Source organism: Monodelphis domestica, chromosome X (assembly GCF_027887165.1).
Source record: "Monodelphis domestica isolate mMonDom1 chromosome X, mMonDom1.pri, whole genome shotgun sequence".
Taxonomy (NCBI): domain Eukaryota; kingdom Metazoa; phylum Chordata; class Mammalia; order Didelphimorphia; family Didelphidae; genus Monodelphis; species Monodelphis domestica.
The window spans coordinates 61,595,199-61,610,753 of NC_077235.1; the positions used below are offsets into that span (position 1 = coordinate 61,595,199).

General features: G+C 47.9%; 1 protein-coding gene across 1 annotated transcript in view; it reads right to left on the bottom strand.

Annotated features, from left to right (window-relative positions):
- Nucleotides 1-9,760: 9,760 nt before the first annotated feature.
- Nucleotides 9,761-15,555, bottom strand: part of ATP1B4 (ATPase Na+/K+ transporting family member beta 4) — a 32,633-nt gene continuing 26,838 nt past the window's right edge. Inside the window, exons 7-8 of the mRNA XM_007507134.3 lie at nt 14,095-14,190; nt 9,761-10,134 (exon numbers count right to left, since the gene is read on the bottom strand). Of these exons, the coding sequence (XP_007507196.2) occupies nt 9,973-10,134; nt 14,095-14,190 (258 nt within the window). The 3' untranslated portion in view covers nt 9,761-9,972. The remainder of the gene's footprint in view (nt 10,135-14,094; nt 14,191-15,555) is intronic.

The window sequence follows — 15,555 nt, forward strand, 5'->3', positions numbered from 1 at the left end:
GTCGATGCACAGAGACAGCCCCCCTCTCTCGGAGTTGGAAGCCTGGGTCCAGTGGCATGAAAAGTCATTACACCTGGAGACTTCCTCATGGCCATGTTGTCTTTTGTGCTCCAACACGCCCTAAGCACTCCACAGGGCTTTGCTGCATCACCCTCTCAGCCTTTGAACCTTCTGATGGAATACTATTGTGCTAAAAGAAATAATGAACTGGAGGACATTTCTGAGGAACTTAGAAAGAACGCTCTCCACATTCAGAGAAAGAACTATGGGAGTAGACACTCAGAAGAAAACCAGCTGCCTGATCACATGGTTTGAAGGGGATATGACTGGGGATGTAGACTCTAAATGATCACCCCAGTGCAAATATCAATAATATGGAAATAGTTCTTGATCAATGACACATGTAAAACCCAGTGGAATTGCTCATTGGCTACTGGAGAGGGGGTGGAGGGGAGGGAAAGAACATGAATCATGTAACCATGAAAAAATTTTCTTAATTAATCAATTAAAAAAGAATTAAATTTTTTTAAAAAAAGAATGCATGCCCTTTGATCCAGCAATACCACTACTGGGTTTTTACCCCAAAGAGATAATAAAAAAGGGTTGTACAAAGACCTCCATGAACTGATGTGGAGGGAAATGAGCAGAACTAAGAGAACATTGTACACAGTAACTAAAATATTATGGGATGATCAAATGTAACTGACTTTGCCACTAAAAGCAGTGCAATGATCTAGGACAATTCTGAGGCACTTATGAGAAAGACTGTTATCCACATCGAGAGAAAGAACTGTGGGAGTAGAAATGCAGAAGAAAAACAACTGCTTGATCATTTGTTTATATGGAATATATGGGATATCGGATTTGGGGTTTTGATTTTAAAAGATTATTCTATTACAAAAAGGAATAATATGGAAATGGGCATTGAGTAATAAAACATGTGTAACCCAGTGGAATTGCTTCTCAGCTCCTGGAGGGGGGAGGGAAGGGGGAAGGGAGAGAACATGAATCATGTAACTGTGGGAAAATATTTAAAAAGAAAAGGAGAGAAACAGTGCAGAACATACCACTTATCATCAGAAAGAGGACCACAGTTTTAGAACTGGAAGGGACCTCAGAAGTTTCTCTTTCATGGCCAGGCACGGTTGATAAGAAATCTTTCCCCAGATGAATCATGTGATTCCCCCCATCTTAAAATGGCCTTTTTCCTTTTCTCCAAGTTGTAGATAGTTGTTTGTAGTATGCAAGGAGAAATTTAATTCCTCCCTAGTCAATTTTATTGAACATACTCTAGACAGGCTCCTTGTGACCTTGTTAACAGGACCATTTCTCAGAATGGGTCTTGAAAGGTTTCCAGGCTCCTCCAGGATTGCCTAGAGTGCTCAAGTCCATTTTCTGGCTTTTCCTCTTTTTCCCTTGTGTCTTCCTTCTGGAGTACCTCAGGATCAGGGAAGAGGGGATCCCTCTCCTTTTCTCACCTTGAGCGGAGCAATGAATGTTGACATGAGCTTCAGAAGCACACAGCAAGTTACACATGTTTGCTTACTTGGCCTGAAAAGAGAGTTCCTGGTAGTCAACTTTTCCAGCCCAAGAGTTGGCAGAATCTGAGACAATGACAAGAGTTCCTGCAGGAGCTGGCATGCTATTTCCCATGTGGCTTAAAAGGAGAGTTCATGGACAATGTTGGTGACTCCCAGCATTCTGTATAGAAAAGAGGGGGTACCTGGATTTCCTAGATATAAGAAGAAGACTTTCTTGGGTAGTGCCAGCTTTGGGTGTTACCTTCTTACTAACCTCTGATTCAAGAATTCAGAAATGGAAGTGGAATTCCTTGAGTAGGGTGCTACTTGGATCACCCACATGGCACCTGCAAGACTTGGGCTCTTTCCCACCTCCAACCCTCTCTCCTGTGAGTAATTTAGATAGTGCAGGCCCAAAGGGAAGGGGGCTGCTTATCCAGCTCCTCAGTCATCCAGGGGAGCCCAAACCTCATCAGGAGCTACATGTCTGGAAGGCTCTGGCTAGGACATCATGGGAAAGCTAGAGACTGAAGGTCAGAATGTTGCCCCAGTGGCCAACCCAAGTTTGGATCACTTCAAATCTCTAGCCCTCAGTTTCCTCTTCTTCTCTAGGACCCAGTTTCCTCATCTCTCTGTCAATAATGTTTGCAAAACTCAGAAATGCTTGGGAAGAGTTAGTTGTTATTCTTTGAAAGGCATTTCTAAGTGGGGGAACCAAACAGTATATAAAAGTGATGGTACCCATCTGGTTTCCCTAGGCAGAGGGTAGAGAGATGTGTTAGAAGAGGATGCTTCCTTAGAAATCAGAACTGAGGACCCAACTACATCGAAAGGGAAATCTCCCGACAGAAGAAATGAATGGAGGATGGCATCTGCATTCTAGGACATGGCCAATGTGAGTATTTGCTCGGTTTAACTAGATATCTTTTTTATAAGATTTTTTTCCCCTTCTCAATTGGGCTGGCCCATATGGAGTGCTGAACCTGGAGTTAGGAAAATCTGAGTTCAAATTTGGCCTCAGACACTCTGGGCATAACATTTAACCTCTATTTGCCTCAGTTTCTTCATCTGCAAGATGGGAACACTAATAGCACTTACCTAGCAGGATTATTGTGAGGATTAAAGGAGAAAATATTTGTTAAAATCTCTTAGTACAGGGCCTGGCAAATAGAGCTATGTAAATGTTGGTGGGTTTTTAAAAAATCTTTACCTTCTGTCTTAGAGTGGATACTAAGTGTGGGTTGCAAGGCAAAAGAGTGGTAAAGGCTAGGCAGTGGTGGTTAAGTGATTTGCCTGGGGTCTAGTCTAGTCTAGTAGTAGTCTCTCGGTAACCGAGGATGACGATTGTCTTTGTGCGTTTTCATCTAGGATAGATGAGCGTGCACAAAGACACTTGTACGTGAAGGAGATTTAAGTGGAAAAGTCGATGCACAGAGACAGTCCCACTCTCTCGGCGTTGGAAGCCTGGGTCCAGTGGCACGAAAAGTCGTTACACCTGGAGACTTCCGCCGCTGCATTGGATGGCCATGTTGTCTTTTGTGCTCCAACATGCCCTGAGCACTCCACAGTGCCTTGCTGCGTCGCCCTCTCAGCTGTTGAACCTTCTTACTGGTTTCTTCCGTCTGTTCTGCCAAAGCAGTCTTCACATGCTGGGGGAGCAAAGCCCTGGTTCACCAGGGGTCTACGACCCAATGGCTACTCTCACAGGGTTTGGCCAGCCTGTTGAAGCCGTTGCCCGGGGTGTGGCCGCTGCCGCATGCTAGCAGCTACTGGGAGCCACAAGTGGGAGCTGGGTGTCAGCCTGGGGTCATGCAGCTAAGAAGTATCTGAACCGAGAACCTCCTATCCCCAGGCCTGGTGCTCTATCCACTGAGCTACCTAGCTGTCCTGCCTGTTATTCAAAGAGGTGAGAGAGATAGGAAGTAAACACCTCATAAACATAAATGAAATAAAAGCTTTAAAAAAAGAAGGTAAGGGGGCAGCTGGGTAGCTCAGTGGACTGAGAGCCAGGCCTAGGGACAGGAGGGCCTAGGTTCCAATTTGGCCTCAGACACTTCCCAGTTGTGTGACCCTGGGCAAGTCACTTGACCCCCATTGCCTAGCCCTTACCACTCTTCTGCCTTGGAGCCAATACACAGTATTGATTCTAAGATGGAAGGTGAGGGTTTAAAAAAGAAGGTAAGTACAGTCAATACTGTTTGAGAACCTTCTGAGCCAGTCCAAGATCATGGTTCTATCTGTTGTCCTCTATGTGAGCAGGGCCTACCCCTCCAAAGCCTCTCCCCCAAATTCTGCCCCTCTGACCTATGGGAGTACTTGGATTCCCCCTCCAGCCTTCATAAAGGGCATCAATGACACAAGGGTGTCTCACTGGGGCTCTATGGGAGTCTTCAAGTCCCTTTTCAGCATCTTTCTGCTGTGGACAAGGACACAGACCTCATCCTGGACTGACCTAGAATCCTTGATGGACTTCTTGACCTTTCTGCGTCCTGGAGTCCCCTGGCCACCTGCAAGGCTTAGACATCCCTTTTCAGAGTCATGTTTGGAAACGAAGAAAATCAGTGCCACCGAGGAAGCCAAAGGTTAGTGAAGATAAAGCTGTGAGGCTTCCTTGTCCTAAAGCCCACCCAGGCTGGGAATCCCTGGTCTAAGAGCACTCTCCTGAAGTCAATAGCACTCTCACACTCACCTCATTGGATGCTCACAAGAATCCTGTGCCATACATGCTCTTGTCTCCATTTTCCCAGAAATGGCAGAGAAGGTGCTGCTCTGCATTAGGGAAAGGAGTTTCCTCACTTGGGAGTTCCCTCTAGCAACAAAATTGTTGGTGGTGTCCCTGGGGACGGGGGAGAATGACACGGAAACAAAGCTTCCTAGCACAAAGGGAAAGGAGGCCAGGGCCAAGCTTGGGGAGGGCTAAGCTGGGAAAACTGATGGAGCAGCCTGATGCTGGGCCTCTGGGCAGTATGGGAGGGGTAGAGAGAGGGCCAGGTCCGCAGGAGGCCCAGGGGTGAAGCAAAGACTCAGCCAGGAGGGCAGGACCAGGTTGGGGTCCCAAGCCCTGGGCCAGGCCTGTTGTGCTGGTTTCATTTGGTTCCATTTAGGGGCTTCTGCAGAAAAGCATTCCTTTATTGCCAGGCACTCTCCTCTTCTGGGGACACGGTTTGGCCTTGAGTGGCCCTGAGAAGGCCCAGAGGGAAAGTTCTCAGCAGGGAAACTATTTTCACCTTCACTTGCCCCTGGTTAAGCCCTCTTCAGTCTGGCCACAGCGCTAACCATCAGACTCCCCATTCCTTTTATCTGGTTTTCCACAAGGTAACAACAGAAGAGCCTACCCTGGAGTTCTGGTTGAGAAGCAGGAAGCCACTTGGGCCATCTTCATTTCCTTTTACTGTGGTAAACCTCCCCAGATGAGTAATGGAAAACTAGCTGGTACCAGGGATGGTGGGCTGGAGGCCCGGCCTGGACGGGGATGGGGTGCACTTCCAGGGGCCTCTGAGGCTGGGCTGGGGAAAAGGGCCAAATGAAGGGGCCCTCTGCCACTCAGGAAATCTTGTCTGGCTGCCAGGGAGCACCCCGGGACCTTCCCAGGGGTTATGGGTAAAACAAGGACTCTGATAACAGGTGGACCAGCCCCCAGCTCTTAGTGACCCAGCATCATTGAGTAACGAGTCCTACAGAAGAAACTTTGGAGTCACTGTGGTGTGGTGTGGTGTGGGAAGACCTGCTGAACTTGATACCAACAGGCCATCATTGGGATCGCCCCTCAGAGACGTTTTACCCTGGGCAGGTCACTTGAAATTCTGGCCTTCAGTTTTCTCACCTGTAAATTGGGAACATTGAACTAGATGAATGGTCTCTTCCAGGTTCATATCACCACCTCTGGAGTCAAAAACCCTAAGATTCAAATCCTGTCTCTGATACACTGTGTGTGTGTGTGTGTGTGTGTGTGTGTAAGAGAAACCTTAAGTCCCTTTTCCTCCCTGGGCCTCAGTTTCCTCCTCTGTAAAATGAAGAGATAGGAGGTTCCTTCCAGCAATAGGTCTAGGAGCTTACCAGACAACAAAGGGGATGGGGGGAGAAGCACTTATTAAGTGCCCATTTTGTTCCAGGAACTGTGCCAAGTACTTTACAAGCATCTCATCTCAAGCGGAAGGCTCCTTGGAGCTCATTGGTCTAGCCTCATCCTTTTATAGACGATGAGTAAATAGCTAGGGGACAGGGAGGGGAAGGTCACACCTAGGACCCCAGATCCAGAGCTGGAAGGGACCTCAGGGGTCATTTAGTTCAACACCCCCTCACCAGTATAGAAAATGAGGCCCCATTGGAGCTCAGAGTTTGGGGAAGCTCTGGACCAGAGGCGACAAATTATTGGGAGTATTCCTGATAAGGATTTGGAATAGGTTCGGATAAGTTCATTGGCAGGAGAGAGAAATTCTGGCAGGAGGTCTTAGGCCAGGTTAGAACGAGAGAGACCAATCTGTTGGAACTTTCAGGTGGGGGCTTCCAACCGTGTTCTGAGCTCCGAGGAGATTCTGAGCGTCTCTGGGCTGAGCTTGGTCCTAAACTCCGGGATTTTCAGACGGTCAGAGGCAAGATCTTCTCTTGTCAGGGTTTCACACTAGCCACACGGGCACTCCTCTCTTTTCCAACAACTGCCAAGCCAGGTATTGCCAAAGGGAAAACAGATTTGTCTCTCTCGTTCTAAACTGGCTTAAGACCACCTGACCGAATTTCTCTCTCCTGCCAATGAACTTATCAGAACCTATTCCAAATCCGTATCCACGATATTTCCAATAAAACAGAACTAATGAATGTAGATGCCACAGGGTGGGAGCTAGAGGGCATCTCCAGGGCTCTCTAGGTTAGTGGTTTGCCAAGTATGGGCTGGGCACTCCTTGGGGTCCTGGAGACCCTCCTTCAATTGATCCTGGAGGGCAAAATGATTTTCATAAGAAGATGTTTTCATTTCCAACATAGTCACTGTCGATAGCTCTAACCCGTATACATGAAAGAAAGCTCTTTGGTGGGTTTATTCTCAGAGTTTGAGAACAGCTAACTGCCTTGGCCAAAGTCACTGGAACAGGAAGCAGCAAAGTCCAGATCTGATTCTGAGTCTTTGCTTTTAAATCTTCTTTTCCATCATGCCATGCTGTCTCAGAAATCCATAGACAATCGTGGGGGACAGGGGACTCATCCAAGGTCACCTGGCTGATAAGGGACAGCTTGGACTTGATTCCCAGGCCAGGGCACTGCTCTGCCTACTGTGCTTCCTTGGCTCTAGGCATGGTGCCTCAGATGTTCTGTAGGTGATTTGGGAAGGAGAACGGCTGCCGAGCTTTTATCTGAATCGCTTTTCCTGCCTCTGGTTAGCCCAGAGAGGAGCTCTAAGGGCTTTTTAGGGAACACCAGACCTCAATGACTTGTATCCTGCAAGAGCCTATCCCCAGCTTAGCTTCGGCTTAGACATGGTGGGCGATTTCACTAATCGACATCCAGCAAGCGGGACAGAGTTTATTTCCACACTGAACTGACCACAGACTTATCATTAAGGATATCTCAAATGACTCTCAAATAGAGTTCCAGCTGGCGGGCAAAGCAGTCAGGAAGCTATTTCCTGCCTCCTCTCCCATTTGCTGGGGTTTTCATACCGAGCGTTAGCTTTGTGGAGAGAATTTGTTTTGAAATCAGTCAATCAGAAAGCACTTATTAAGCCCTTCTTGGTACAGCGGGGAAGTACTGGGGTTTGGAATTAGAGAATTTGGGTCCGAATGTCACTCTAATGCTCCCTTCATGACCTTGAGCAAGTATCACTTCCCCTCCCTCAGCCTTAGTTTCACCATCTGTAAAAGGAGAGTTGGACTCGGCTTCGGAGACGCCTTCCAGCTCGAAATCTCCCATCCAATATATGACATTGGACAAGTCTCTTCTCCTTGCTACGACTCCGTTTTGTCCTGGGTAAAACGGGGAGGGCAGTATTGAACTAGCTGACCTCTGATAGGCCTCCAGCTTTAAATCTATGGCCTTTGGCAAGTTACCCATGCTCCCTGGGCCTCAGTTTTCCTCAATGAGAGAATTGTGGCCTCCAATGTGTCCATTTCTGGAGGTAGAAAGGAAAGAATTCCGGCCCTTCTAAAGGGCTTTCCCCATAATGAATGATGCCCGAAGAAAGGGGGCCATAGCATGGATCCTGGGAATCTTTGGGTTACACAGAATTCTTTATTAGTGCATAGTCAGAGCACTAACATCTGAAAGGGGAAGAGAAGATGACTCTTGGGCTCAGCTGGGATTTTAGATCTTAATGGTGGCAGAAAGGGACTGTGGGAATGCGCGGGCTCACACTGGTGCTGTCCATGTTTTCTAAAATGGTAGGATGGAAAGTAGAGTCAGAAGGCTCATTTCCTCATCATGTGCCATTAAACAAAGAACTTCTCTGAACCTCAGTTTTCTCATCTGCCAAATGGAAATAATAATCCCTTTTCTGCTTATATTAAAGGGCTATCAAAAATTTCCCTAAATGGTATCAGGAATTTGAGCTATTATAGATACTAGACAATGACTTAAAAAAAACCCACCTTTGTTATGGTCTCTAAAACAGAAAGAAGAGCAGCAAGGGCTGACTTGTGTAAGGTCACACAGCTGGGAAGTGTTTAAGACCAGATTTGAACCCACGTTCTCCTTACTCCAGGCCTGGCTCTCTATCCACTGTGCTACCCAGCCACTGCTGCTACAGACCTTGGAATGTTAGGGCCGAAACCCATTTTGCCCTCCCTTTTCCTATTCCCCCAATTTGCAAACTACTCGACTTCCTTTTTGTTCATCGGTAATTCATGCTAGGGGGCACCAGGAGCCATGGCAGTGTGGCTAGTTCCAGTCCATGTAGGATCCCAAGGCTTTGTGTTTCCTCCCGCTCCAGCTGCTGCACAGTATCTCTTCTGACTGGCTCTGGCTCCTGTTCCTAGACTCAGCCCACCACCTGGCAGGGGCAGCCAGAGAAACTGAAATGGCAGCTGGTGGTAGAAGGAAAGGAGAGAAGCAGCCAGGATCTGCCTAGATAATCCCCAAGCTGGAGAATGAGCTTTAGGATCAGCATGAGTTGGCCAGAGCCAAGGGCCAGCTGTTATGCCCTGATTTGGGTTCCTGGGACCAGAGGGAGTTGGGAGACTGCAAGGCTGCCAGTCCAACCCCCTCCTCAAATCTTCCAGCTGGGGGGGGGCTATTGGCTGGGGAAAGCCCTTCCCTACGGAAGTCCTGATTGAGGGTTCAGCTTCCAGCCCCAGATAGTCCTCGACTGGCACTACTATCCTTTTCTGCCCAGCTATAAGGGGTGGTCCATTGGTGCTCTGAGTGCCATGGCCCATACCAGTCTCTGAATCGGGATACTGTGAGCCAACTGGAAAAGGGTTGGGGACTCGGGACATGGCAGAGGCAGAAATCTGCTCACTGCTCAGTATTTAGCAGCCTCTGGCTACAAAGTTTTGTGCTGGAGCGCAGACACCCCTATTTTGCCTAATCGGGGAGCACAGCGGACCAGCTGTCTGGAAGGCCCAAATCCCAGGGGCCCAAGAATTTGATAGCCAGCTTTCAGACAGCACACTGGTTTAGGTTTATGTTCCAGGCCTCCCCACTGAAAACAAAGAACCCTAGAACCTTGTCCCAGCTGGAATAGGCCTTAGAGATCATAGGAACATTGGATCTAGAACTAGAAGGGACCTCGGAGGCCATCAATCCCCTCATTTTATAAGAGGAGGAACTAGGCCCAGGGAGGAGAAGGGGCCACATACAGGATCTGGGATCTGGAGCTGGAAAGGACTTCCAAGACAAGCTAGTCCAACCTCCACATTTTACAAAGGAGACTGAAGCCCTACGTAGGTGGGCTGATTTACCCAGGGGCACCCGTATGTCCTTTAGGGATCTAGAACTAGAAGGGACCTCAGAGGCCATCTAGTCCAACTTCTTCACCTTACAGAGGAAGAGACTGAGGCCCATCAAGGGAAAGAAATTTATGTAGGCTCCTAAGAGACCAGCAACTAATTCCTTTCAAATCACAGAGGACAAAACAGGTCCCAAGAGGAAAAGTCTTGTAGGTAATGAGTGATAGATCCAGACTCGCACCTGAGTCCTCGAATGACAGATCCAGCATGCTTCCCATCATGGATTTTGAGCCAAAAGAGAAACAAAGCCTTCAAGGTAATCCCGGGTTTGGTATGTGCCTGTGTTGATGTTATAGTACAATAGCCAACAGCACAAGTGGTTCTTGCTTTATTAAGTGGAAGAAATGGACGTCCATTTGTGGGTCACCAGGGTGACCTTTTAAAAACCAAGGCAACGGGGAGCACTTTCTGTCCTAAGTGATCAGTGACCATGTCCTCACTAGGGGAGAGAGGTTGGTGGCTATCAGTGGCATATGAGGGAACACTCAGGGGGTTGGGGGGGACCCAAGCAGGGGCAGCTACCCGCCAATGTTCAGCGTGAAGAGGACCCGGCCCACGAACCGGTCATTGGTGATGTTGTTTTGAATGTTTTTGCCCTTCAGCTGACACTCCACACCCACAGCCCGATTCTTCTTTACTTCCGTAAAGTGTACCGCCACCAGTGGGGATGTGTAGTTAACCTGCAGGCAGGAGGAGAGACTCCACTTACTGAGGCAGGGAAATAATGTCACGGTATCCATCCTAGATCAAAAATTTCAAGGGACCTTAGAGTCCAGCCCCCTCATTTTACACAGGGGGAAACTGAGGCTCGCCGGGGTTAAGGGACCTACTAAAGGTCACACAAAGAATAAGCCCTAGAGCTAGAAGAGACCTCAGAGCCTATCGAGCCTAACCTCCTTATGTTTCAGAGGAAACAAATGAAGGGTCTGTCCCAAAGTCCCAATCAGACCATAGGATGTCAACCGTAGATCCAGAAGGGGCCTCACAAGTCCTCCAGTATAGTGTTCCCATTTTACAGCTGAACAAACAGGGGGCCCAGAGAGCTTCAGTGAGTTATCCACGATCATCCACTAGAAGTAGGTTGTGAACCTAGGTCTTCATGACTCCTAGACAACATGCCACGTCACTTCTCATGAGCTCAGGCACTTTAAACAAAGATTTCTAGCCTGAAGGGAGGGTATCCAGTTTTAGATAACTGAGAATTTCTTCAGTAATCTCCAGCTGTCTAAACAGGTATGTGATACTTTGTTGTATGCCCCAGTGCATTGTAGGATTATCAGGTGGCAGCCTCGGTTCTAGTGAAGACGATTTTCCCAACAATGCGTGATCCGAGTCAAAGAGAGGAACCCCATTCTCTCCTATCCCCTTCCCCGAACTTCAGCATCGTGTTTTTCTTCTAACGGAAACCCAAGGGATGTGAGAATCAGAGGGTTCCAAACTGGGCCTTGGTCTAACCGAGCCCACCTGAATCTTCTAATGCCAGCTCCAATTCCCTTTGCCCTCTACTTCTGGGGACCCAAAGACTTCATTCAGCCCCGCCATGGTCTTCTCTCTGCCCCAAGCTGCCCAATGTGCTCTAATGTAGAACAGTGCCTGGCACATAGTAGGCACAAAATAAATGTTGACTAATTGACAGCCAGAGCATCTACCTAGGCCTGCCCTCCCTGACAGAGGCTTCATGGCCAGATGGTTCCTCCTTCTTTCTCTCCCCTCACAATTTAATCCTTTGTAATCGTCTGGCTTCAGGCTCCTCATTCTACTGAAAATGCTCTCTAAAGGTGCCAGTGACCTTCATTTTAACAACCTGGTGGCTTTTTCTTTTCTCAATTTAATTGTATTTATTTTAAGTCTGACCACTGCCTCCCTATTCTGCATGTCTTTAAAAAACACCTTATTTTCTGGCTTAGAATCAATACTGTGTATTGGTTCCAAGGCAGAAGAGTGGTAATGGCTAGGCAATGGGGTTAAATGACTTGTCCAGGGTCACACAGCTGGGAAGTGTCTGAGGTCAGATTGGATCCCATGTCTGGACCTAGTTCTCAATCCACTGAGCCACTTAGCTGCCCCCAATCGGGATAACTTCTAAGCGTCCCTCCCTTATTTTATCCCCTTGCTTTATTGCTCTCTCACTTAAGATTTTTATACCCTTCTAATGAGAATAAGGTTCCAGCACTACCAGCCCTCCATCCCCTTTTCTCTTCCACTGTAATGCTTCTTCCATTCATGCTTCTTTTCTATGAGATTGTTGCCTCATTTGACCCCAGCCTACCCAATTTTATTTTATTTTTTTAAATCCTCCCCTTCCATCTTGGAGTCAATACTGTGTATTGTCTCCAAGGCAGAAGAGTGGTAAGGACTAGGCAATGGAGGGGGGTCAAGTGACTTGCCCAGGGTCACACAGCCCAAATTTATTTTTTTAAGCCATAATCAACTCAACTCAGAGCCTTCTATCTGTGTATGTACTTTCCAACTACCCTAGTGATGCTATATAGCATTCTTGAGTTCTGATCTCCTTTTCCCATATAAGTAAACAGTCTGACTTTATTAAATCCATATACTTGGACTTTCTTCTTTACCTTCTTATGTTTCTCCTGATTCTTGAAGGTCAAATTTCGGTTCAGTTCTGGTCTTTTAAAAATACCTGAAAGGCTTTTAATTCATTAAATCTCTACTTTTTTTCCTTGCAGGGCTACAATTAGCTTTTTTTAACCCTCACCTTCCATCTTGGAATCAATACTGTGTATTGGTTCCAAGGCAGAAGAGCAGTAAGGACTGGCAATGGGGGTTAAGTGACTTGCTCAGGATCACACAGCTAGGAAGTGTCTGAGGCCAGATTTGAATGCAGGAACTCCATCTCTGGGCCTGGCTCTCTTAAGCAGTGAAGCACTTTGCTGCCCCTGCACTACTGGGCAGGTTATCCTTGGTTGCAAACTTGGCTCCTTTGCTCTTTGGACTAGAGGATCCCATGCCCCTAGGTGGATCTTGTAGCTCCACAAGACTTCAATGGTTTCTTTCTAGCTGCCTCTAGTATTTTCTCCTTGACCTGAGAGCTTTGCCTTGTGGCTGCTCCTTGGACTGGCCTGTTCCTTGGCTGTTACCTTTATGTTACGGTGGGTCTCGGGTCCTCGGGGTGGGGGTGCTACTGCCTGAGCTCTCCTGGGGGGCCACTGACTTCCTTGTTCTTCTGATGGCCTGTGGTCACTGCCCCTCAGCATCCCTGTGGTCTATGAGTGGCCTCAAGTGGTCCCACAGGGCAGCTGCTTCAAACCCTCTCAGGGCCAGCTCACAGTAGGACTCTGCTCTCCTCAGCAAGACAGCAGCTGCTAGAGTCCTGCCCTCTGAGGCCCCAGCCCCAGGGACCCATATGTGTCTCCACCAGAAGCTAAAGCCAGGACTTAGTGTGCTCATTGGGTGTTAGTGGAGGGCCCGCCCCTTTCCTTCTTCCCCCTCCTCTTGATAAAGCCTCCACCTATATGCCTCTGAACTTTCAGGGACCCAGCACCTACTTTGGAGTTGAGTGCTTCCCTCAGACCTTCTTCCAGGAGAGATCTCTTCCCTCAGGGACCAGCAATGGCTTCTGGCCCTCTGCCCGGCCTCAGAGCCATTCTTTTCAGTTATTTGTGGGGGAATTTGGGAGCCCTAGGTGGATCCTGCCACTCTCCCATAATGCACTTGGCTCTCCTGATCTGGCCGTAGCAGGTAAGAAACAGTTGAGTGGGCCTTGTGTGGGCTCACTGCCCCTCTTCTGAGCTACCCTATTTCTTGCAAGAGCACCTAGCCTTCTGGTCTCCCACATACCCAACCAGTTGTTAAGGCCTGTCATTCCTACATCCACTCTTCGGTCTCCTCAGTGCTTATATCACCGACACCCAACGTCAGGGCCCCCTTGTCTCCCATTTGAATTATTGCAATGACCTCCAAAACGTGCTTGGATGCTTCGTCTCTCCTCTCTCCTCTCTCCAATCTAGCTGCCAAAGAGATTTCTCCAAAGCACAGTCTTGTCACTCCACACCCCCACCCCAAGAAGCTCCCATGGGTACCCATTGCCTCTTGACTCAAGTACAGACTGCCCTGTTGGACATCATAAAACCCTTCACAACCTAGCTCGGACCTATCTTTGAAGACCAGTTTCACAACAACTTGTTTTTCTGTGAACACAACATTCTATCTCTTGCCATCCTTCCTTTGCCCAAGCTGTACCTCCTGCCTAGCTTACTTTCCCTCTAGATCCCTTCAAGTTTCAACTCAAGTGCTACTTCCCACAAGGCCTTGCCTTATTCTCCCAGGTGCTAGTGCTTCCCTCTCCTCAAATTCCAATTATTCTCTTGACCTTGTTTTGTATTTTCAGATGTATGGACATGTTGTTCCCCCTCCAAAAGTATGGAAGCTTTTTGAGGTCAGCTTAACAAATGCTCATAGAATTGAATTGGGCAAAAGGGGAGAGACAGAGACAGAGACAGAGACAGAGACAGAGACAGAGAAGGAAGGAGGAGAGGAAGAGGAAGAAGAAAGGAGGGGGAGGAGGAAGAAAGGAAGTGAGAGAGAGAGAGAGAGAGAGCCTTGCTCTATTTCTCCCACAGACATCAGATGTAGGTTAGCAATTCCAGGGAGCCAGGAACAGGACTAGGAATGATACTTACATGAGTGAGCTTGCCATAGTAGGGGTAGTAACTGAGGTCAAATGTGCCAGCTTCTGGATAGAATTGCATAGACTTGAGATCACTCTTGTTGCCTTTCTGGAGAGGAGGAAGCAAAAAGGACACTGGCTTCTGAATGGTGAACCCCAGCTCTGCATCTGGCAGGGACCTCGGCGACCATCTAGTTCAACAGCCCCTCATTTTATAACTGAGGAAACTGAGTCATGAGAAGGGTAATCCATTTGCCTTAGTTCCCACAAAGGATCCTAGATCTCCCTAAAGCTAGAAGGGACCTCAGACGGGGAGGTAGAGGCAAAGCCACTTGTCCCAGGTCACATTTGATAAGTGCCCTGGTAGGGCAAGACTTAAACTCAGATGTTCTTTGTCCCAAGTCTAGTGCCCTGCCCGTCAGGCCAGCAATTCTCAGTGGTGGTTCTCTGAGCCCCTTTTTATTCTCGCTACCAAGTTCTCTCCCTCCCTTTTTCTACGACTCTCCTCCCCCCTGAGAAGGCAAGAAATAGAATACCCATTATACACATGAAGTCCTTGGCGATTACGCTAATGCTATCATTATAGAAACTGTTCTGGTTCTGTTTGCTTCATTTTGTACAAATTCATGCAAGTCTTCCCCCATTTCTCTGAAACCAACTCTTTTGTCATCTGTTCCCTTTGTTAAATAGCCCTTATTTTCTGTCTGATTATCAGTTCTAAGACAGAAGAACAGCAAGCGCTAGGCAACTGAAGTTAAATGACTTGCCCAGGGTCACACAGGTAGGAGCTGTCTGAGGTCACATTTGAACCCAGCTCCTCCTAACTCCAGGCTTGGCACTCTGCTACCTAGCTGCCCCTTATTTTCATTTTGCATACTTTCCTACAAGGCTTCCCAGGTTTCTCTGAAGCCATCCCTTTCATCATTTCTTCCAGCACAGTGATATTCGGTCACGTTCATACTGCATAACTTTGGTGGCCATTTCCCAGTTGCTGGGCAGCCCCTCTGTTTACCCCCTTTGCCCCAGATGAGCACATATAGCAGAGCAGATCTCTGGGGGTTCCTGGGGCCCTTTCCAGGAGGACCCTGGAATTCAGGAGGTCTCTGTTTTCCTAATAATGCCGAGACATTTTCATTTTGGATATGGTAAGTGTTGACAGCTAGAATACATCTGAACAAGGCTCTGGGGAGAGGTCCTCAATCATTTTTTAAACCCTTACCTTCCGTTTTGGAATCAATCCTATGTATTGGTTCCAAGGCAGAAGAGTGGGAAGGGCTAGGCAATGGGGGTCAAGTGACTTGCCCAGGGTCACACAGCTGGGAAGTGTCTGAGGCCAGATTTGAACCTGAGACCTCCTGTCTCTAGGCCTGGCTCTCAATCCACTGAGCTACCCAGCTGCCCCCCTCAATCATTTTTAAGGGTGCAAAAAAGTTGGAGAACCAATGCTACAGTGGGTGCTGGTGAAGAAATTCAT